Source organism: Rutidosis leptorrhynchoides, chromosome 1 (genome assembly GCF_046630445.1).
Source record: "Rutidosis leptorrhynchoides isolate AG116_Rl617_1_P2 chromosome 1, CSIRO_AGI_Rlap_v1, whole genome shotgun sequence".
Lineage (NCBI taxonomy): Eukaryota > Viridiplantae > Streptophyta > Magnoliopsida > Asterales > Asteraceae > Rutidosis > Rutidosis leptorrhynchoides.
The window spans coordinates 182,319,476-182,344,692 of record NC_092333.1 but is presented as its reverse complement, the minus strand read 5'-3'; the positions used below and the strand labels follow the sequence as shown (position 1 = coordinate 182,344,692).

Genomic DNA, 25,217 nt, shown 5'->3' with positions numbered 1-25,217 from the left:
GGCCCGAGCCATTAGTTTTCAGGACCTCCATCTCCACCTACTCATCACTACACGCAGCGTACAGTTATCACATCTACACCTCTACCGCCACCTCCAGAGACTACAGGGGCTGAGAATTTTGTTGAAGAGTTGTTCAACGTTAACACGTCTACTGTTGGTCAGGACCCTAGGTGGGAACAGGCATTGGAGCAACATACGACTGCAGGGGTTGCGCAGGGTATCGATAGTATGGATGTGAACCAGCAGTGGGGAAGAAGTAGAGATCAAAAAGATTTTGCTACAAAATAGACAAAAAGGGTAAAACAAGGTTGAAAACTTTTTGTGAAAAATCAAAATCAATTCTCCCAATAGAGCATTGCATAACAAAAAGCGCAATTCGACCTGCTATAATTGTTGTGAGGCACCCCCAAATAGGGCTTTATAAGCACTCATTTTTAGTGCTTCACTATATTTCGGTTGAGCGCGCCAATGTTAACATCTCGGAATCAGAACTTGCTCTTGATCTACATTTCGAAATCACACATTTTGACGAGGATGACTAAGTGAAAACCTCAGCTATTCGTGAATACAAAAACAACCTCCGCTACACACCTTCGTTTCCATTTTCGCTCCACAAATCCATTTCATCTTTTTCTTTTTACTTACTCTATCCGCTTCATAAATAAATAAATCCCAACTAAATCACTCTTTTTCAGGAAAACCTCCAAAATCGCACTAGAAAAATGCAAGCATCCAAGCCAAATATCAAAGAAGATCGCCCAAAAAGGAGACCTCGAAGAGAAAAGCAAATGATGCTTTCGAAAAAGAAAAAAAAAACTAGAGCAAAGTCTCTACGAATAAAGGCTCCGAGAAAGGGAGTAGAACCAGCAAAGATTCTAGAAAAGAACTCCTGGCAGTCAAAAAGAAAGATGCTCACCAAGAAATTCCTGACAAAAGCTGAAGGGATCGCCGAAATCAATCTTTCGAAAAAGTAACTCCTATCTATCAAAAACCCTTCGCATTCTAGAAACTTCCAAACCCCACCCACCATCTCTTCACAATTTAAGCTGAGTTAATAACCGAAAATTCTCGCAAATAAGTGATGGAGATTTGAGTCTCGATCAAGCCTATGACGAAGAATGTAAGCATGACTGGCTAAGAGTGAATTCATTTCTTAGAACTTTAGGACACCCTAAACACTTTAGTGAAATGAGTGACCCGAGTGAGATAGCCTCAGTTATGTAACCTCCTCTCATGCTTGCGGGAAAAGATTCAAGAATAGCAAAAAGAATAAAAACCAAGTTTCCGCCCTTTCGTCTTGCGGAACAAAACAGCTTGATCACTACGAATTAAAGTCCTCGCTGTTTTAAGTTCAGAAGTTTGCTTGAGGACAAGCAAAGTCTAAGTGTGGGATATTTGATATCGGCTAAAAAGTCACGTTTTTACCCCCGATATTGAGTCCCAAAAACATAAAGTTCAAAGCTTTGTCGGCAAAATAATCGCCTTTTCGGTTAAACTTGTAGGTAAAGTAATTACAAAGACAATGCAAAAAGAATCAAGAGAAACGGAGCTAAAACGAAGATTCTAGAGCGAAAACGGTAAAAGACAAGAAATCAAGTTACGATCCAGGAAATCAAGGCTGACCAGCAAGCCATACGGCCTGCCATACAGCCTGCCAGTATGGAAACGGCCTGCCATATACGTGCCACCACACGGCCCACCAAACGGCCTGCCTTACATACGGCCTGCCAAAAACGGGCTGCCATACGCCCTGCCAGGCGTATGCTGGCAAATTTCAAGTCTATTTAATGGGTCTTTGTCATTCATTCCAACACACACCTCTCTTCACTCTCTCACTACAATATACTTTCTCCCACTAGAGCTTTCAAGGCCTTCTCACCTCCGAGCGGGAAATTAAGTACCCGGAGGCGAACGCCGAAGATTGTAATAGGAGCGGGCTAGAGGTTGTCAGCACTTGTAATGGTCCAGATCTCGTCTGTAAACGGTGAACGCTTTCCTTAATTTAATAAAGTTATTATCTTGAGTTGCTTTCATCTTGCATGATTATCTATCTGTTACAATTATTTATTATGTGTTGAATATTTTGTCTGAAACTTATCATATTGTTATGCTGAAACCTTGACGGTTTAGAAGTTTAATTTACGGATCACCCTTTCCGCTTATTCACGTGGCTATAACCTAGTATTAGGACCTGATCAACCCTAGGATATGAGGTAAGTAGTTATGTGTGCTTAACGTCACAATAGGGATATAGTACCTACGTATGAATAACCATTTGTTCATTATAGAAGAGCTGCCCATTTAGATTGTGGTTAGAGTTAGCAATAGAGAGTTCAGTGAACACTAGCTTACTCAGAAGCATGATTCGCGTCAGAAGCAATGTTCTTGAGATATTGTAAGATTATCAGGGGTTGAATAAGTGATCGCAAAGGAGAGACTTCTATCCTAATTAGCAGCACCTTAGGATATCTAAGATTGCACATCTGTTAATGTTGAGGCATAGCATAGTGATTTAGTGGTAGGATATTGCTTTAGTCAGACCAACTAGGATTAAGAAAAGCTAAGACGTTCCTTTATTGGGTAAACCACTTTGTTCATGTACCTAGGATTCCATCCATAAGGTCGTTCAAACCTTTCAGGTTAACGTTGGGAGTAGGGATACCTGTCTTAGCCAGAATCTTCAAAGCCTAAACTCTTAGTGACAAATCAGTTAGGTTCACAGCCCAGTTGATTGAGGTTTAGTGTTTATCCTAGGAAGTTAAACTCTTGCGATAATTTCCCTTCAGAATTCTATTCTTCATACCTATCTTTACTTTTATTGTCTAATTACTATTTTATCTAGTTAATCTTAATCTATCACCTCTTGTCACTAGGGTTAACTATATTGGCACTTTTGTCCCACATTACTGAACAAACATACAAAAATACGTACCTGAGTTATATTTACCACTTACTCATTAAAAGGAAGACAAGTAGGTGAGTTATAGCTTGGAACCCCAGCTAAATATAACTGATAAAACAACCCACTACTTGCCCTCGTGGTAGCTGATTCTGACGTGCCGCGGCCTGACGACACCGCGAAAATAAAACCGTCCATTTCGGCCATATCAATTAACTTGGATGAATCTGCAATAATTTATCATGCTACTGCAATGAAGGCAGTCTACAGATTTATTCTTGACTCGATGAGATGGATGTCCGTTCACGATTTTCAGATGGGGTTAGAATCTGGACACAAAAAGCTCGGAATTAAACTGCCAAATCAAGTAATCGAAGAGCTAAGATATATGTCCTTACTTGAAGTAAGTGACTGTCCTTATGGGTTTGTGTTTGTCAATTCTCACTATATAAAGATCTTCATCAGAGTCTCAGATTTCAGAAGATACTCATACGGAACATTGATGTATGCTTTCAAATACTTGAGATGGAGACTGATCAATAGTTGCTATTCAACTGAAGATAATGAGATTGTCAAATATATTCTCACGAGATTGAAAAGTCGTCTAAAGACAAGAGTGAACATACGAAGATATGAGAATCTCAAGGGATTCAAATCCAAAGTTCACTTCAGAGAAACAAAATTCCTTTAGATGTTTTAATAGGATTATATTGTAAAGTTCACATTTAACACTAAGGAGGAGATTGTTAGGACCCCGAAGTTGTATAGTGTTAATGTGAAATAAGCTTAAATGATGGTTCCTTAGAAGAGGGCTATATACGGAACCTAAGTAGTCCTAATTAGATAGCCATTGCATTCTAACTGAGTTCTAGAAGCTGTGGAATGTAAATCGTGTTAATTCTCTCTAATACCGAATTTCCTTCACACCTACCGAATCTCATTCTCACTTGTCTTTTCTTCTAATCTCAACATGATCTGACCTATCAGAAATATCGAGGATATTTATAATGAAAGATACGATGATATCTTAGAATTTCTAATATCGAAAGATGATAAAGAAGATTTGTTCGTAAAGGTTTAGAGTCAGGAGCAAGGTATTCGTTAATGACTTCAGCAGATACTGAATTATTTGGATTCTTTGAAGGCAGGTTTAGTCTTTGTGATTTGTCCACAGCCTCCTTCATGGTTTGCTCAATCCGTTTTCCAATTCCAACTTTTCTGAGCTTTGCCAACACACTATTCATTATCATCAAACTTTCAACTGTTAAAGTCTTTTACAGTTTTTGCTGCTTCATTAGCATTTTCAACATTCAGAGTATTGATTCGTAGACTGGTTGCTTTTCAGAATTTCAGAATGAAAGCTCATAATTCTAAGATATGAATGTTATATGTATACATATGATGTTCTAGTACAGTTCTAAATTCAAAGTATGGCATTTGAAAGATGTAAGAATCTAAGAGTGATGTATTCTGTTAAATCTTGGCTTGGATTCTGATTTTTCAAAATCAGAATATGTAATCAATTTGGATGCGAATGGTTGTGTTGATTTCTAGGAAAGAATGTATATCGTTGTAAAAGTAGTGAGTATAGTTGATGATTTACTGAATTAGAATCGAAGAATGTAACATATTAATTGTGAATTTATATATCTTTCGGGTATTACCTACCCTTTAAAAGTTTTACAAGTAATATTTTGTACCAGAGAATTTTATTACAGTCTTTATGAAAATATATGTATGTATATTTTCTTCAGATGTAATAAAGATTTAATGAGTTAATATCATATTAAGCTCATTTGATTTTCGGCTGGATTAGATATTGAATAATCTCTAAAACATTAAAGATTTCATAATCTTCACAGAGTATTTCACTAATGTAATCAATACTTCGTTATTCAGTTTTATTGATATTTCCTCAGTGAATCATGTTGGTGATCATGGAACTCTTGCTAACTTCACAAGGTACGAATGATGTTTTCTGGAAAGTTTCAAGTATATCAAAAATAAAAGTGTAAAATCAAACATGTATTTGAATAATACACTTGATTTATTATGAAATGGAATCTATTAAGTCGAAGCAGAGATTATAGTTAACGATTGTTAAGTCATTAACGAAGGATGTACATCATAGCATATTAATAACATGAACTAACCGAGTAGTTAAGATTCACACGTAATAGCTTAGTACGAAAAGATTTATTTTGATCTTAAAGTCCATATATATATAAAATATACATATAATTTCTTCAGAGGGAATGAGTTAATACTTCATAACTCGTTGATACGATATACGCGTTGTTAATTAGTGATAATGTTTGCGGTGATTATGAATCTTGCGGAGCTTGTGATGTTGTAGATGCTGCTGATGCTGACGATGCTGGCAGTACTGATGGTGCTGGTGATGCTGACGGTACTGTTGATGCTGCTGGTAAAACAGATCTAGCTTGTAAATCGTGCACCATTCCGATCAGGGTTTTATTTTATCATTTCTATTCGCTCACTCATTTGGTTTACAATTAGAACTAGAATAAGTAATCTCTAAAACTTTTAGAAACTACACATTCTCTGCACAATATTTCTTCGATGAAGTTATGAATCAATACTTCATCGTTTGTTGTTGTTGGTATTCCTTGGTATCTATGGTGCGTATGACGTTGATGTTCGAGTTACAGATTGTGATGTTGAGGTGTGGGATGCGGATGTTGTTGTTGGTAGTGGTAATGATACTGTTGGTGTTGATGATGGTGGTACTGTTGATGCCGGTGATGCTGCTAGTGCTTGTAATCTTTGCACCGTATTCTCCAAAGTCACTACCCGAGCGCGAAGCTCGTTGACTTCTTCTACTACACCGGGATAATTGGCGATTCGAATGAGCAGATGAATAAGATCTAGAATTTGAGATAGTATATAACCATGACGAGATACTCTGGAGATGAGAGAGAAAATGGTATTACGAACAGGTTCACCAGTAAGTGCTTCAGGTTCTTCGCCAAGAGAGGAATGTGGTGGATGGAAGGGATCACCTTCTTCTTGTCTCCAATGACTAAGTTGTAGAAACCCGTCCTAATCCATCCGGACGAAGTCCATATCGATTATAAATGATTCATAACAGTTGATTACATCGCGAGGTACTTGACCTCTATATGATACATTTTACAAATATTGCATTCGTTTTTGAAAAGACAACCTTTCATTACATCGAAAGTTGACAACATGCATACCATTTTGTAATATATCTTACTATAATTGACTTAATAATAATCTTGATGAACTCAACGACTCGAATGCAACATCTTTTGAAATATGTCATGAATGACTCCAAGTAATATCTCTAAGATGAGCAAATGCACAGCGGAAGATTTCTTTCGTACCTGAGAATAAACATGCTTTAAAGTGTCAACCAAAAGGTTGGTGAGTTCATTAGTTTAACATAAATAATCATTTCATAATTTTAATAGACCACAAGATTTCGTTTTTCCATTTCTCATAAACATACGTCTCATGCATAGAGACACAAAAATATCATTCATATGGATTGAACACCTGGTAACCGACATTCACAATATGCATATAAGAATATCCCCATCATTCTGGGACCCTCCTTCGGACATGATATAAATTTCAAAGTACTAAAGCATCCGGTACTTTGGATGGGGCTTTTGGGCCCGATAGATCTATCTTTAGGATTCGCGTCAATTAGGGTTTCTGTTCCCTAATTCTTAGATTACCAGACTATAAAGGGGCATATTCGATTTCGATCATTCAACCATATAATGTAGTTTCAATTACTTGTGTCTATTTCGTAAAACATTTATAAAAGCAGCGCATGTATTCTCAGTCCCAAAAATATATATTGCAAAAGCATTTAAAAAGGGAATAATGAAACTCACAGTACTGTATTTTGTAGTAAAAATACATATGACGACATTGAACATTGCAGGGTTGGCCTTGGATTCACGAACCTATATCATGTATATATATTAACACAATGTAATATAAACCAACTAAGTTTATATATTCTGGTATGTATTAAGATTAACTTATATATATATAATTTCATTAATACTTATAATATTTTGTAATATTTATTTGATATAAACTTTAATTAACGTTATAATATTATATCAGTTAAAACATAATATTATGTGATATTAGTATACTTAGTTAATAAATATATTTTTATATAATTTTTCTTGTTTGCAAAATGTTAATTATAATAATACTAGAATAGGTCTAATAATAGTTATAACATTAATGATAACAATAATGATAGTAAAAATAATAATGTTAATAAAAACGATAAGTTTTCTAATAATGATAATAATAGTAAAAAAAATACTTTTCATAAAAATGATAGTTTTTAATAATAATGATAATAATAATAATAATAATACTACTACTAATAATAATAATAATAATAATAATAATTAATATTAATATTAATAATAATAATGAAATAATAATAATAGTAATAAAATTATACCTCACAAGAAAAGCTCCAAAAAAAATATAACTGCCCATGCCCGGGCTCGAACCCACAACCTCTCGCTTAACAACCAAACCTCAAAATCATAGCTCCACTTGTTACTTTTTTTTGATTTAATTAGTTCCTTAAACTCTATTAACTTATGCTATCATCATCTCATATAGCCATTTTATTTTCCTAAACATTATCATCATTTATCCTAACATCATCAATACTATCATCATCATTCGCGACATTATCATCATCATCATCACTTTTCTTCAACTCATCATCGAATACATCTATCAACATTGTACCTATTTGATATGGCCCAATATGCTAAATATCTTGAAGCCCCAAAACAATTTCGTGGCCCGTCTTTCATAGACCCATTTTATTCAATCTTCACTAAAAATAAAACGCATAACTCGGCCCAAAACAAATACATATGGTCTAAAACGCATGCAAGGAAAATTCAAGGATTTGTTTATTTGTAAGTGGTAATGGTTGTCGGCCATTACTTGTGAATCTTGTCCCACAAATTTCCTTTTTACTAGATTACAAGAAGTTGGAAATAGAAGTCGACGAGGAAAAAAAATATATATATTAGAAACACCTAGACAACTACAGTAGCGTAATAGTTGTAGATTATGGGTTGAACAACATGTAGAAACAATAGGGTAGTACGTAGCAGCAGCTTGTAGGGTGGTGATATTCGAGGGTGGCTATAAGGTGGTGGTGGCGGTTGTAAGGTGACGTCGGTTGTGTATGGTTAAGTTGTGAAGGCGTTGTACCATGGTAGTTTCAAGGTGAATGAATAAACAGAAAAATGTAGCAGTTAGCGATTAATGGTGGTTCGGTGTAGTTTGATGGTGGTACAAGGATGGTGGGTTTGGGTTTCTTGATGGTGGTGATTAATGGCGGTTTAAGGTGGCGATGATAGTTGTCAAGCTAACGAGTCATGAAGGTGATGGTGATGGCTGTTTAAGTTCCACGAAGAAGAACAAGCAAGAAAAAGGGTGATGGTCTCATGGTGATCGAATAGGGAACATCAAAAGCAATAACTAAAGGTGTTTGGGTTTGATCTGTAATGGTAGAAGATATCATAAGGTGATCGATTAGTAGAGAAAAGTGCATAAAGTGTGTGATGTTGGAGTGGTGTTTCGGCCATCTTCAACAGTAACCGGAACCATAAAGTAGGAACAATAGAAATCTCCATTCAACTTAATGATGGTGTCGAGTTCTCTCAACGGAAATATAGTAACAAGTAGGGGTAATACATGAATTTTTGATGATGATAAAGGTTATGAAGATAACTGAGGTGGTGAGGTTGTTGTTGTTGTTAGATGGTTACACAAGAAAACAAAGGTGGAGATTGTTTCTTGGTTGTCGATGGGGGGCGAGGTTGGTGGGTTGGTTTGTGCTCAACATGAAACAGAAATATGTATGCAAGTGGGTTTCCTTTTCATTCTTGATTAACATGGGGATGTGTAGTTTGCAGAAAGAGAGAAATCAACGAATATATATAATATTAATATTAATATTAATAATAATATATTATTTATAATAATTAATAATAATTAATAATTAATAATTAATAATAATAATAATAATAAGAGTCATAAGAATCCTAAGAGTGCACAGTTAAGCCACCTGATTTCTTGTAATCTTATACCGACACTCTTAACGGAGTGTTATATCGTGCCCCGTTGATTAAGTTAGTGGAGGATAAAAGTCTCAGAAAAATTCCAAAATTTTACAGTAACTATATTTATTTATTTCTGTCATTATGGTATAAAATTTTGTCTGTAATTTAATAAATGAAAATTACATCAAGGGTCCCTCTCATTCATGGGTAAAATATAAAAAGCATTGGAATTTAATAACTAGGTCCTAAATATAATTTTAGTAAACCTAAAATTTATAGAACTCATTTTCGTATCACCGTTTATTTTAAAATTTACAATCGATTGAATTTAACTTGCTTAATATTAATCGAATGACAATTAAGTGTTCTTGTCATTTTACTAAATAGATTCGAAATCACATAATATATATTTAATATACTTTATTTATATAGATGTGTTTTAAATAATAATTATCATAATATCATATTTTATTTTTATTTTACCTAGTTAATTAAAGCATACAATATTTTAAATTATAATTTAAATACATTCAATCTATATATATAATAGAAATATATATGTATCTATTATGAATAGTTGTTCGTGAATCGTCGGGAATGGTCGAAGGTCAATTGAACATATGAAACAGTTCCAAAATTTTTGAGACTCAACATTACAGACTTTGCTTATCGTGTTGAAATCTTATTAAGATTAAAGTTTAAATTTGGTCGGAAATTCACGGGTCGTCACAGTACCTACCCGTTAAATAAATTTCGTCCCGAAATTTGAGTGAGGTCGTCATGGTTAACAATAAAAATGTTTTCATGACGAATATGAATTGATAATTAGAGTTTTATAACTATTAAGTAATATGGATAAGAAAAGTCGATTATTCGAAAAATACGAGTGAAGCTATCACAAAGGAGTGAAATGAGAAAGACAAGTTTCATCATAACTTTTGACTAGTCATGGTTGAATTTAGAAAAATAAGTTGTGTCTTAACTTTTGATGTTGTCTTGGTTGAGTTCCGGAATTCAAGGGATTTAAAGAAAATTTTCGAAATCTAAAAGATTTGATTCTTCGGCGAATAAGGGAATTAAGATTCGCTATAATTAGATGCGGTGATCTGCCTCGATTATTCGGCCTGATATTTCCATTATAATTTACCTTTTCCTTTCCATTAGCTTTCACCATTTCTATACCTTCTTTCTCAACTCATATATCCCAAAAGATTATAATAATGCTTAATCCGGTTCTAATCCTTGTTTTCATCCTGACTATCACAAAAATCATTCTCCTTTTTCAACTTCTACCAGGGGGATCTATTTTCTTCTATTTCGCTCTTGGGGTTATAATGTTTTTAATTCTCCCGTGTCTTTATGTTGTGATACACATTGATATACACGGTTTGTAATTTATATGTTGTTATCGGGCTTTATATTCTCTCTTATATTTCAAAGCTCTATGCTTTTATTTTCTCTTCCCGACTTCAAGTCAAGTGAATAATGGTCCAGAATTTGTAGATATAGAGTTTCGAATGATTATAATGTTCTAAGCAGGAAGGAACGTGATAGCACGATTTGATTTTCAAGTTTATCAACATCACGGAAGATAGAACCATCAAGAATACATTTTCTTGATTTGTTCAGGAGTTAAGTAGAATGAAAGAGTTATGTAACATGGCACATGATGACGTTAGGATCTGTGAATCATCACGTCCCATTAGAAACTCAGCATGACTTACTGTAATATAATCACGTTGATCAAGTGTCATTATATTATACTAACTCATGCATTAGTTCCCAACATTACTTCAATAACATTCATATTTTAAGCTCGAAAGTTTACAGAATATAGAAACTAACAGTTTCTATATGATGTAATACTGATAGCACGAAGAGATTAATGATTTCAGATAAGAATAGTTATAAAAATATCTCCAAAAATGTGGAAGATATTTATAATGAAAGATACGATAATATCTTGAAATATCTAAGATCACCAGATGATAGAAACTATTGTCTGCAAGGTTTTAGAGTAAGGAGCAAGATATTCACTAAAGACTTTAGCAGACATTGAATCATTTGGATTCTTTGAAGTCAAACTTATTCTTTGTGATTTGTCCACGGCTTTCTTTATAGTTTCGCATAATCTGCTTTTCGGTACTAAATTTTCTATTTAATGTTTCCAATATAATGATACACAGGAAGCACGAAGAGGTATATAATTTCGGACGAGAATATTTTTGAAAATATCCTCAGAAATATCGAAGATATTGATGATGATATTTTGGAATTTCTAAGTTCGATGGTTGATGAAGAAAGATTTTCCGCAAGATTTTAACATGACTTCGGAGCAATATATTCTCTAAAGATTTCAACGGATCCAGAATTACCTGAATCCTTTGAATATAGGGTTTGGTCCTTGTATTTGTCCTTGATCTCCTTCGTGGTTAGCTCCATCCATTTTCCAGTTCCAACTTTTCTGAGCTTTTCCAACATACTATTCTTTATCATCAAACTTTCGATGATTAAGGTCGTTTATGGTTGTCTATGGTTTCTGCTGCTTCATTCAGCTTTTTCAACATTCAAAGTATTAATTTGTGACTGAGTGCTTTTCAGAATTTCAGAATGAGAGATCATAATTCTAAGAGATAAATGTCATACATATAACTGTTGATGTAGATATGCTGTGAGTTTTCAAAGTACTGATTGCTGATTCCCGGTAATTGGTATGTCAGTTCTCGTTACAAGATGCGGATGAGTACGTGATGAGACTTCAATAGATAAATATAGTGATTTTTCGGAGGGATTTAAACTAAGGATCGACAAGGTTGCTGGTACATTTGCTGGTAATGTGGTGGAATATAAAAGGTTCCCCGGTAGCAATAAAAGAGCACGTATACTAATCAAGGTTATAATAAGGTTGTTTCGAACGAAAATCAAAGTTGACTTGTTGAAGCTTGTGACAAAATTGGCTAATTTGAAAAGGAATTGCAAAGTTATTTTGGGTAATAATAACACTAAAGGAATTAGCACAGCTACGTGTTAAACGTTTACTCAGTTTCCGAGAGTTTTTCAAGTGCATAACTATAGGCATTAATCTTTTCTTCCGTAAATGAAGTGCGGTTGGTTTATCCTCTCGATTGAGGTGTTTTCAAGAATCATGTAAGATTTGAACGCATAATGTAATCGTGAAGATACAAATGATGTTTAAGACGAAATCAAGTGGCAACTTGAGGAAATATTTAACTGTAGAAGATGAAATTTATTTACAATCTTTTAAGTCGAAAAGTGTTGTATTTAATATTTCCTACTCTTTTAATAATTTTTAATTGTCCATAATAGTAGTCCAATAGTCTAATAGTTCAATAGCTCCACCAAAACTAGTATATTTTAAGGAAATAGTCATATAGTAACAGTTAGCTAGGAACAGTTAACATAGTTTTAAAGTTTTACGTAGTTAATTAATTGGTTACAAATTTTTTTTTTTTTTTTGTTCATTATTTTCTTCATTATGCCACTTGTCAAATCTTGACTTGGGTTTTGATCGGCAGAAACTCGTATGTGAAATTTAATTGGAATGAAAATGGTTATTCTTTGGTGAACAGATACGTATATCTGTGGAGTAAGTAGGATAGTAAATGACTGTTGAATCAGATTCGAAGAATGTACATTGTAACTCATTAATGTGAAATCTAAATATTCCTCGGGTATTACCTACCCGTTAAAATATTTTCATCATTAATAGTTTGTACGAAAGACTTTTTAATCACAATCTTTATGAAAATATATATACATATATATTTTCTTCAGATGTAATCATGGATTTAATAAGTCAATATTATATTAGACTCATTTAATTTTTCGGTTCTAGCTAGAATAAGTAATCCCTAAAACTATTAGGATCCACATATTCTCCGCAGAATATTGATGAAATTAGGGATCAATACTTCATCATTAATTGATGTTGGTACTCCTTGGTATCTATGGTGCGTATGATGTTGATGTTCGTGGGACAGATTGTGAAATTGAGGCTTGGGATGCGGATGTTGTTGTTGGTGGTACTGTTGGTGCTGGTGATGTTGCTGAAGCTGGTAAGTTTTGCACCATGTTCTCCAAATTGATTTACTCGAGCGCGAAGCTCGTTGACTTCTTTGATTACTCTGGGATGATTGTCGGTCGAAACGAGCGGATGAATAAGGTTTAGAATCTGAGTTATGATATAGTCGTGGCGAGATATTCGGGAAATGAGGGTGAAAATGGTGTTACGAACAGGTTCGCCGGTAAGTGCTTCAGGTTCTTTGCCAAAAGGTGAATTCGGTTAGTGGAAGGGATCGCCTTCTGCGCGTCTCCATTGATTAAGTCGGCTACGAATCCTTCAGATGAATTGGGGAAGGATGATTGGTTGATTCATTCTGGTGACATTACTTTCGGAGCTTAGATGACTATCCATTCGGAATAACTGTCAGGATAACTATCGGAATAGCTGTCGGAATCCGAGGGACTCGATCTAGTTGAGGGATTCATCTCGTACGATCAGATGAAGGATTTTCGATAAGAAATAGATTATAGGATGTAGATTAGTACCCTGCAATACATAATTTACATATGCATATATAATACTAAAATCCCATAAGTTACGGAGGAGTCTACGGAAACTGTCAGACAAAGTCTACAGTAACAGATATACTAAGATATGATTTAGCAGATACGCGAAGATACGAATTTTGTCTATACACTATTCATGCAATCATTGCAGTAAGATATGTCTAGACTAAGAATGATAAGCAGGTAATTTTCCTAAGGATAATAAGTAGATGATTTTCGACACGAATGATAAGCAAAACTTTTGACATGCAGACACGGTCGAAGTCCAGACTTACTAATGCATCTTAACGACTATCAGTTAGACGCACTAATGCAAGACTTGGTTCGCTAAGACCACCGCTCTGATACCAACTGTAGAAACCCGTCCTAATCCATCCGGACGAAGTCCATATCGATTATAAACGATTCACAACAGTTGATTACATCGCGAGGTACTTGACCTCTATATGATACATTTTACAAATATTTCATTCGTTTTTGAAAAGACAACCTTTCATTACATCGAAAGTTGACAACATGCATACCATTTCGTAATATATCTTACTATAATTGACTTAATAATAATCTTAATGAACTCAGCGACTCGAATGCAACATCTTTTGAAATATGTCATGAATGACTCCAAGTAATATCTCTAAGATGAGCAAATGCACAGCGGAAGATTTCTTTCGTACCTGAGAATAAATATGCTTTAAAGTGTCAACCAAAAGGTTGGTGAGTTCATTAGTTTATCATAAATAATCATTTTATAATTTTAATAGACCACAAGATTTCGTATTTCCATTTCTCATAAACATACGTCTCATGCATAGAGACACAAAAATATCATTCATATGGATTGAACACCTGGTAACCGACATTCACAATATGCATATAAGAATATCCCCATCATTCCGGGATCCTCCTTCGGACATGATATAAATTTCGAAGTACTAAAGTATCCGGTACTTTGGATGGGGCTTGTTGGGCCCCATAGATCTATCTTTAGGATTCGCGTCAATTAGGGTTTCTGTTCCCTAATTCTTAGATTACCAGACTAAAAAGGGGCATATTCGATTTCGATCATTCAACCATATAATGTAGTTTCAATTACTTGTGTCTATTTCGTAAAACATTTATAAAAGCAGCGCATGTATTCTCAGTCCCAAAAATATATATTGCAAAAGCATTTAAAAAGGGAATAATGAAACTCACAGTACTGTATTTTGTAGTAAAAATACATATGACGACATTGAACATTGCAGGGTTGGCCTTGGATTCACGAACCTATATCATGTATATATATTAACACAATGTAATATAAACCAACTAAGTTTATATATTCTGGTATGTATTAAGATTAACTTTTATATATATAATTTCATTAATACTTATAATATTTTGTAATATTTATTTGATATAAACTTTAATTAACGTTATAATATTATATCAGTTAAAATATAATATTATGTGATATTAGTATACTTAGTTAATAAATATATTTTTATATAATTTTTCTTGTTTGCAAAATGTTAATTATAATAATACTAGAATAGGTCTAATAATAGTTATAACATTAATGATAACAATAATAATAGTAAAAATAATAATGTTAATAAAAATGATAAGTTTTCTAATAATGATAATAATAGTAAAAAAAATACTTTTCATAAAAATGATAGTTTTTAATAATAATGATAATAATAATAATAATAATACTACTACTACTAATAATAATAATAATAATAATAATAATAATTAATATTAATATTAATAATAATAATGAAATAATAATAATAGTAATAAAATTATACCTCACAAGAAAAGCTCCAAAAAAAATATAACTGCCCATGCCCGGGCTCGAACCCACAACCTCTCGCTTAACAACCAAACCTCAAAATCATAGCTCCACTTGTTACTTTTTTTTTGATTTAATTAGTTCCTTAAACTCTATTAACTTATGCTATCATCATCTCATATAGCCATTTTATTTTCCTAAACATTATCATCATTTATCCTAACATCATCAATACTATCATCATCATTCGCGACATTATCATCATCATCATCACTTTTCTTCAACTCATCATCGAATACATCTATCAACATTGTACCTATTTGATATGGCCCAATATGCTAAATATCTTGAAGCCCCAAAACAATTTCGTGGCCCGTCTTTCATAGACCCATTTTATTCAATCTTCACTAAAAATAAAACGCATAACTCGGCCCAAAACAAATACATATGGTCTAAAACGCATGCAAGGAAAATTCAAGGATTTGTTTATTTGTAAGTGGTAATGGTTGTCGGCCATTACTTGTGAATCTTGTCCCACAAATTTCCTTTTTACTAGATTACAAGAAGTTGGAAATAGAAGTCGACGAGGAAAAAAAATATATATATTAGAAACACCTAGACAACTACAGTAGCGTAATATTTGTAGATTATGGGTTGAACAACATGTAGAAACAATAGGGTAGTACGTAGCAGCAGCTTGTAGGGTGGTGATATTCGAGGGTGGCTATAAGGTGGTGGTGGCGGTTGTAAGGTGACATCGGTTGTGTATGGTTAAGTTGTGAAGGCGTTGTACCATGGTAGTTTCAAGGTGAATGAATAAACAGAAAAATGTAGCAGTTAGCGATTAATGGTGGTTCGGTGTAGTTTGATGGTGGTACAAGGATGGTGGGTTTGGGTTTCTTGATGGTGGTGATTAATGGCGGTTTAAGGTGGCAATGATAGTTGTCAAGCTAATGAGTCATGAAGGTGATGGTGATGGCTGTTTAAGTTCCACGAAGAAGAACAAGCAAGAAAAAGGGTGATGGTCTCATGGTGATTGAATAGGGAACATCAAAAGCAATAACTAAAGGTGTTTGGGTTTGATCTATAATGGTAGAAGATATCATAAGGTGATCGATTAGTAGAGAAAAGTGCATAAAGTGTGTGATGTTGGAGTGGTGTTTTGGCCATCTTCAACAGTAACCGGAACCATAAAGTAGGAACAATAGAAATCTCCATTCAACTTAATGATGGTGTCGAGTTCTCTCAATGGAAATATAGTAACAAGTAGGGGTAATACATGAATTTTTGATGATGATAAAGGTTATGAAGATAACTGAGGTGGTGAGGTTGTTGTTGTTGTTAGATGGTTACACAAGAAAACAAAGGTGGCGATTGTTTCTTGGTTATCGATGGGGGGCGAGGTTGGTGGGTTGGTTTGTGCTCAACATGAAACAGAAATATGTATGCAAGTGGGTTTCCTTTTCATTCTTGATTAACATGGGGATGTGTAGTTTGCAGAAAGAGAAATCAACGAATATATATAATATTAATATTAATAATAATATATTATTTATAATAATTAATAATAATTAATAATAATAATAATAAGAGTCATAAAAATCCTAAGAGTGCACAGTTAAGCCGCCTGATTTCTTGTAATCTTATACCGACACTCTTAACGGAGTGTTATATCGTGCCCCGTTGATTAAGTTAGTGGAGGATAAAAGTCTCAGAAAAATTCCAAAATTTTACAGTAACTATATTTATTTATTTCTATCATTATGGTATAAAATTTAGTGTGTAATTTAATAAATGAAAATTACATCAAGGGTCCCTCTCATTCATGGGTAAAATATAAAAAGCGTTAGAATTTAATAACTAGGTCCTAAATATAATTTTAGTAAACCTAAAATTTATAGAACTCATTTTCGTATCACCGTTTATTTTAAAATTTACAATCGATTGAATTTAACTTGCTTAATATTAATCGAATGACAATTGAGTGTTCTTGTAGTTTTACTAAATAGATTCGAAATCACATAATATATATTTAATATACTTTATTTATATAGATGTGTTTTAAATAATAATTATCATAATATCATATTTTATTTTTATTTTACCTAGTTAATTAAAGCATACAATATTTTAAATTATAATTTAAATACATTCAATCTATATATATATATATATATATATATATATATATATATATATATATATATATATATATATATATATATATATATATATATATATATATATATAATAGAAATATATATGTATCTATTACAAATAGTTGTTCGTGAATCGTCGGGAATGGTCGAAGGTCAATTGAACATATGAAACAGTTCCAAAATTTTTGAGACTCAACATTACAGACTTTGCTTATCGTGTTGAAATCTTATTAAGATTAAAGTTTAAATTTGGTCGGAAATTCACGGGTCGTCACATAAGTAGGCTATGAACCCATCCCCAATTCATCCAGAATAGGTGATGGCTAATTGGTTGATCCATTCCGGTTACACTGTCTTCGGAGTTCAGGTGAATATCCAAATCGGAATAGCTGTCGGAGTTTAAGGAATTTGAACTTGATACATGATCCATTTTGTGTAATCAGGGAAATGATTTTTGATGTGAAATAGATTATATGACTTAGATTTGGTATTCTTCAATACATAATTTACATATGTATATATAATACCAAAATCCCATAAATTACGGAGAAATTTTCGGAAGATGTCAGGAAAAGTTTAAAGTAACAGATACGCTAAGATATGAATTTTGTCGATACACTATCTATGCAGTAAATGCAGTAAGACATGTCTAGACTTAGGAATGATAAGCAAGTAATTTTCGACAATAAATGGTAAGCAAAACTCGGTAAAATCAGATACGGTCATAGTCCAGACTCACTAATGCATCCTAACAATTACCAGTTAAACACACTAATGCAAATTCTGGTTCCCTATGACCTCAAGCTCTGATACCAATGGTGATGATCCGTCCAAATCCCTTTGGACGAACACATTATTCATCGATTTCACAGTGAGGTACTTACCTCTACATGATACGTTTTGCAAACATTACATTCTTTTGAAAAAAGGCACACCATAATTGAATATCAAATTCCAAGGTTTTTGATGATTTCTGCATATAGACAATCACCGTAATTAATAGTTTACAATACTACATCCGTTGATAATGCAGTTAAAATAAGATACATGGTGATGATTTTGTGAATGCAACGTTTTCTCGAATAAAGCATGTTTGACTCCATGCACATAGCTTGTATAACAGATAAGCAAACAGCGGAAGACTTCTAGAAAACCTGAGAATAAACATGCTTTTAAGTGTCAACACAAAGGTTGGTGAGTTCATAGTTTTAATGTTGCGCACAATCCGTATATAAAGGTGTATCACAAGATTTCAGTTGTTTCATCCAGAAACGTTTTGAGCACCCTGGTAACTAAACTTTAACGTTATAATAAGTACCCATGTTTTAACATACATGCAACCAACATGTACAATACACGTAAACCAACGTGTACTAACTCAAATAGCATACGTCTGTTTTATAGATCAGGCTAGAGTTTCTATACCTGGAACAGACGGGGATGTCAAGCCCTATGGATCCATATATAACTACTCGCGCCCACCAGTTCTTTTAACCGGCAGTTACTAGTTACCAAAGCTAAGGGATTTTCGGTTCAAACTCAGTGTAGAATTTAGTATGTACTTGTATCCATTGCGTTTAAAATAAAGTGCATGTATTCTCAGCCCAAAAATATAGATTGCAAAAGCAATTAAAAAGGGAGCAAATGAAACTCACGCATAAAAATATTGTAAAACAGTTATTAAAACATTGCATGTATTCTCAGCTCAAAAAATGTAAAGAGTAAAAGGGATCGAATGAAACTCACCTTAGCAGCACATAAGGTCATTCATCGAAATGTGACCGAAACTCGGAATGCAACATAATCATAGATCTCAACCTAGAGAATATATGTTGGTCAATACATGTCTAACAAGCTAGGTCGGGTCATAGTGTATCACAATCCTAATGTTCGAGACCGACATGCAAAAGTTAACAAAAGTCATCTCAAAAGTCAACCTGATCCAATATGATCTTTAAATCTATACATGTTTATTATCATAGTATAAGTCTTGATAATTGAACGAATTTATAGTTTATCAAACTCAAAATATTATTTATTTCAGGAGCTATATTATATTTGAATTATCATGGCAATCGAAAATATTTTATTATTTCACATAGCTTTCCAATACTTGTAAAATCAGATTATAGTGTTTATAAAACTTTAAAACATGATAAGACAGTCAACTTTGACAATTGTTCAACAAAACGAGACGTGCCTTATATAGAAATTCATTTACTCGATTAGTAATATCTAAAAATCCAATTTATCAATCTCATAGACAAGTTGTTTAAATATTAATTTACAGTTTCAAACACAAGTTCAATTAACATCAAACATAATTCAGTTGACCATATCTTTTAATCCGTTCATCAAAATCACGTGATTTCTAAATGAAAAGTTAATAATTTTTTGCCAGCTTTCCAAAAACATGCATATCATATAGTTTATATCAGTAGCATATGTATCAAATTCGTGATTCATCATAAACTATCTAACGACAAAATTAAAGCATACAAGCATGCATAAACATATATACTCGAGAACTAGACATGGATACACTATTAATATATAAAAGATAAGATATGAATGCTCACGTATCAATATTGTGATTCAATATTGTAGGAAAGTACGTAGACACAACGAAGATGATAAACACTAGTTTGACTCACGAGCAATACCCTCGAATAATACCCATCACCTCCTTAGCTATAACTCATAATTTTCTTAGCTCTTTCCCGCTCGAAAAAATCATTTTGAAATCATTTGGACATAACCTCGTCGTAGTATTTTATGTATAATACTAATAATAATACAAATACTACTAATAATAATAAGATTAATACTAATATTAATCTTTATAATAATAATAATAATAATAATAATAATAATAATAATAATAATAATAATAATAATAATAATAATAATAATAATAATAATAATAATATAAATAATTATATATATACAAAGGGAGATAGATAGATGAGAAGGATATATGTTTAAACTCGCCTGAAATCGAACGAATTTATAGGACCTCACCTGTCCCAGCCTTCCATGCGATCGCATGGCTGGGAAGGCATATGCCCATGCGATCGCATGGCACTTGTGTCCAGCTCATGTTCGTTTTGTTTTCTAGTTTGTCGACATAATTTTTCACTGTAACAAATAGTGTTTAATGTAGCAAATAGTGTTTACTGTAGCAAATAGTGTTTTACTTTAGCAAACAGTATTTACTGTAGCAAAGTCGTTTTTACTGTAGCAATTAGTGTTTTACTGTAGTAAATTAGTATTTTACTTGTTCATCTTAAACGTTTTAGTTAACTTATCTAAATATCAATCGAATCAATAAACGAATGTTACTATCGTTTACTAAATAATTTGAAATTATATATATGTATATATCTTTATTAATATACATAAATCAGTTTTTAAATACACATTGCAAGTTATTTATAAATAATTAATATTCTAACTTATTGTATATATATATATATATATATATATATATATATATATATATATATATGTATATATATATATATATATGTATGTATATATATATATATCTATCTATTTACAAATAGATGTTCGTGAATCGTCGGTCAATAGTCAAAAGTTAACTGAATATATAACATTAGTTCAAAAAGTTTGAGAATCAATATTACAGACTTTGCTTATCGTGTCGGAAACATATAAAGATTAAGTTTAAATTTGGTCGGAAATTTCCAGGTTGTCACAATTTCCATTTGTACATTCATATAGTGGTAGGATCAAGAGAGAAGTAACCAATCGGGGGGAAGCGGGGGGAAGCAAATTTTTTTTTTCGCTTTTTGAAAAAACTTTATTCACGAACATTATAGATTGGATGAAAATATGAACATTTAATAAAGACACTTTGTGATAAATATTTTTATTTTGGCGAGAAAACGCTCGAAGAACTAATATATAACAATTATCGTGTTTTTCGAGCGTATGTTGAGGTTTTAGATATTAGGGTTTAGATATTAGGGTTTATAGGGTTTAGATATTAGGGTTTAGAAATTTAGGGTTTAGGGTTTAGATTTAGGGTTTAGATTTAGGATTTAGATTGAGTTTTTAACACGAACGGTTTAGAGTTTAGGGTTTAGGGTTTGGTGCTTTGGTTTTATGGAATAAACCCAAAACACCAAACCCTAAACCCTAAACTCTAAATCGGGCTAAATTTTATTTCACAAAACATGAAGAAAAAAAACGTTAACATTCTTCACGAACAATATTATCTTGAATGTTATTTTTATCGATCGTTTTCCCGCCTAAATAATAACATTCATCACGAAGTGTCTTTTCTAAATGTTCATATTTTCGTGATCTTGATGCCTGAAAAAAAAAATTTCAAAAAAAACGAAAAAAAAATTTGCTTCCCCCCTTCTCCCGATTGGTTACTTCCCCATTGATCCTGCCCATATATATATATATATATATATATATATATATATATATATATATATATATATATATATATATATATATATATATATATATATATATTATTTTATGGATCCAAGTATGAAGAAAAAATTACGATAAAAAAGTTGTCATTCTTCTTAACCATTAAATTCCATATTTGTGATAACATCTTTTTCTTTTCTTTCAAAGTTTCGTCTTCTTCTTTTGACACAAATTACACCAAGTTATAATTCATAAGCAGTGGCGGATCTAGGAATGCCAGTCACTGGTGTTACTGGTTATTAGTCCAGAATTTTTTTTTACTAGATGAATTATATACAGTAACGGATTCAAAATTTTGTTTCTATGGGGGCATTTGAAATCTAATCCGCTTATATAGTTCATTTCCTCGTTGATTTTTATAACAAATTCGAGAGAAGTAACTACAAGTAAAAATGATGACTTGCTTCTTCTCGATATCAATACAGAAAAATACTACTCCGTATAATTAGGTGGTTGACAAAAAAAATAATCATATTAAACCCTGTCGTTTTAAAACACTTATGAATTATAATTAACAATAATAATTAATACTAAATACATACATTATCTTTTAAAATATTTTTGAGAATATCAGAAAGAATTTGTGTGAATATTGAATGTAAAAAAACAATATGTATTATTGAAATATTACAAAATCACATTACCCACAACTTGTAACATATATACTGCCTAAGTCCGTAGTATTATGGTATATTCATTTAGTAAGGATAAATTTGAAATAGAGAACTTTGAGTTATTTAAAAAATACTACCTCCGTCTCATTCCAATAGTCCACAGACAAAAAACACGCAGTTTTAGGAAATCCCACTAACTTCATTTCTCCACCAATGAAATATCCGTCTTATTGGTGTGACTCTTACTCACTACCGAAGGAATTATTGGTGTGACTCTTACTCACTACCGAAGGAATTATTGGTGTGATCAAGTAGTTTTGTTCTTGTAATAAGAGCATCATCTTACTTAGCTAATCAATTTCCTTTAGAAAGATTATTTGTGTGACTTTTAAAGAACGAGTGTTGTTATCGGATTCTCACTGGGCGTTGAGAATAGCTTAGTGAAACTAACTCTCGACATGATGTGTCGAAGAGTTAATTTAGTAGGATTAGTTAACATCTGCTAAACCACTATAAATCATTGTATTTGTACACTTTACATTATTTACAATATTGCATTAACAAATACAAACGATTCCACACTTAAAACTTAGGGTCCGTTTGGTACGTGGTATTTGGTGGGATTTGATGGGATTTGAATTTGAAAACCCACCAAATGACATGTTTGGTTGAAGATTTTTAGGAAAGGATTTGGATTTAAAATCCCATGGATATGGGTTTTTAAAATGCTTGAAAGAGTGAAAGGATTTTAAATCCCACGTATTTTTTTCCTCGTATTTACTCCCACCTCTAACAGAGCTCATATTTTTCCCCCCAAAATTTACTCATCCCTTTTTCTCCATGAGTACCTGCGAATCAAGAAAAGAAAGAACAGTAGCAGATTCTAAATTCTAATTTTCTCATCATCAAATATCATAGGTACCTTCATATTTTTTATAGATTCTAATTTTCTCAGATTTTTGCATCTATATCTATTCCCTTTCCAATTTAGGGTTTATAATTTTGTATTTATTTTCTTTGATTTTGGAATTACATTTGTTCAACACATGTATGTGTACTTTTTGATTCAACGAACTAATTGAAACATATGACTATTATTGATTGTTTCTTTTTAATCTTCACGTACCCTGATGTTAGATTTGTTCACTAATATTTAAAGAAAAGAATTTTAAGTTGTGAAAAGTAACATGTGTGTGAAATCATTAAGTTTTTGAAGTGATGACTAATGTGAACGAACACAACAGCTACAATTTTTTGAGAGCAATAAAAGAAATAAAATGGGTATTTTTGAAATCCCATAAATAAAAAATGTGGAACCAAACACATGATGGATTTAAAATTCCAAGATTTGAAATACCATGGGATTTGAAATCTCATGGATTTCAAATCCTGAAATCAAACGCTACCTTATACTTTGATATCAAAAATATCAAAAACATTTTAAGAAACCACCAAATAACTATTCATTCATCTAATTACTTACATAATGTTTGAGAAAATGGAAAATATAATTTTCCATCTTTAAATAAAATTAAAAATCTCACGCACAAAAGGAAATATAATTTGAATTTGTGGAGAAAATAGATTAGAGTGGTGACTGCAACAAGTGTGCGATTGTATTCATAGGATATTAGTGCATGCCACATCATTGATTCACCTAACATATGGTTATGGTATCACGGGGTTTGACTTTTCGTAAGCAGTCAATTATAATTACAACTTTAATCATAACATAAAATCCAATCCAAATTTGATTTGTTTACCAACACTATGCCATATCAATTTTCCATCTCTATCATTCACATATGTCGTCTATGTTGCTTTCCCTTTAATTTATTGATGACATAACAATATTATGTTTTTTTTAAAGGCAAAATGGAATTCATTAAAACTTTGAATCAGTACATACAAGTTTACAAGCAGAGGGCTTAAGTTTAGCCCATATGCTAGCAAAACCAAACAGATGCTACACTAACTCGATGACTAAACAGGAGACGAAAAAGGTAATACACAGCCCCTACTTTCCTTTCAACCCGGATCGACAGCCACTTGGATGTTGCCTAGCTCCGAGATCCGTTGTAACCAATTCAACGACGTTCTCTTTGAGCGATTTGCGATCCACTCGAAGCTATTTACTTGGATTTCTTGAAATAACATTGAAGCCATCCAATTAGTTCCTTTGAAAAGTTTATTGTTTCGGTTTTTCCAAATTTTGTATGCACCAACCCATATTACCGCTTGCCATATCTTCCGTAGCATGGAGGATTTCGAGAAGGATGGTTCATTACCTTGAAGAAGCTCCTGGATGTTAATACCCGAAGGAAATGACAGTCCCCACCAACGATATAACCGAATCCACACGTCTTGAGCAAAGTTGCAGTTAAGCAACACATGATCTAAAGTTTCCAACACGTCATCACAAACCGGACATCTAACGGAGTCTAGGTCTATTCCTTTTTTATCTAATTCCACTCTTACCGGTAACCGATTTCTATGAGCTCGCCAAATAAACACTTCTAACTTTTGAGGTAGCAGATTGATACGATGAGTTTCTGATCCTAGACTCGAATTTTGCAGCAACATCTCATCCACCAT

General features: G+C 32.6%; 1 protein-coding gene across 1 annotated transcript; it reads right to left on the bottom strand.

The window, feature by feature from the left end:
* Window positions 1-24,650: 24,650 nt before the first annotated feature.
* LOC139892634 (uncharacterized) lies at window positions 24,651-25,217 on the bottom strand. The gene has a single exon (XM_071875744.1). It carries the CDS (start codon window positions 25,215-25,217, stop codon window positions 24,651-24,653), a length of 567 nt encoding a protein of 188 aa, XP_071731845.1.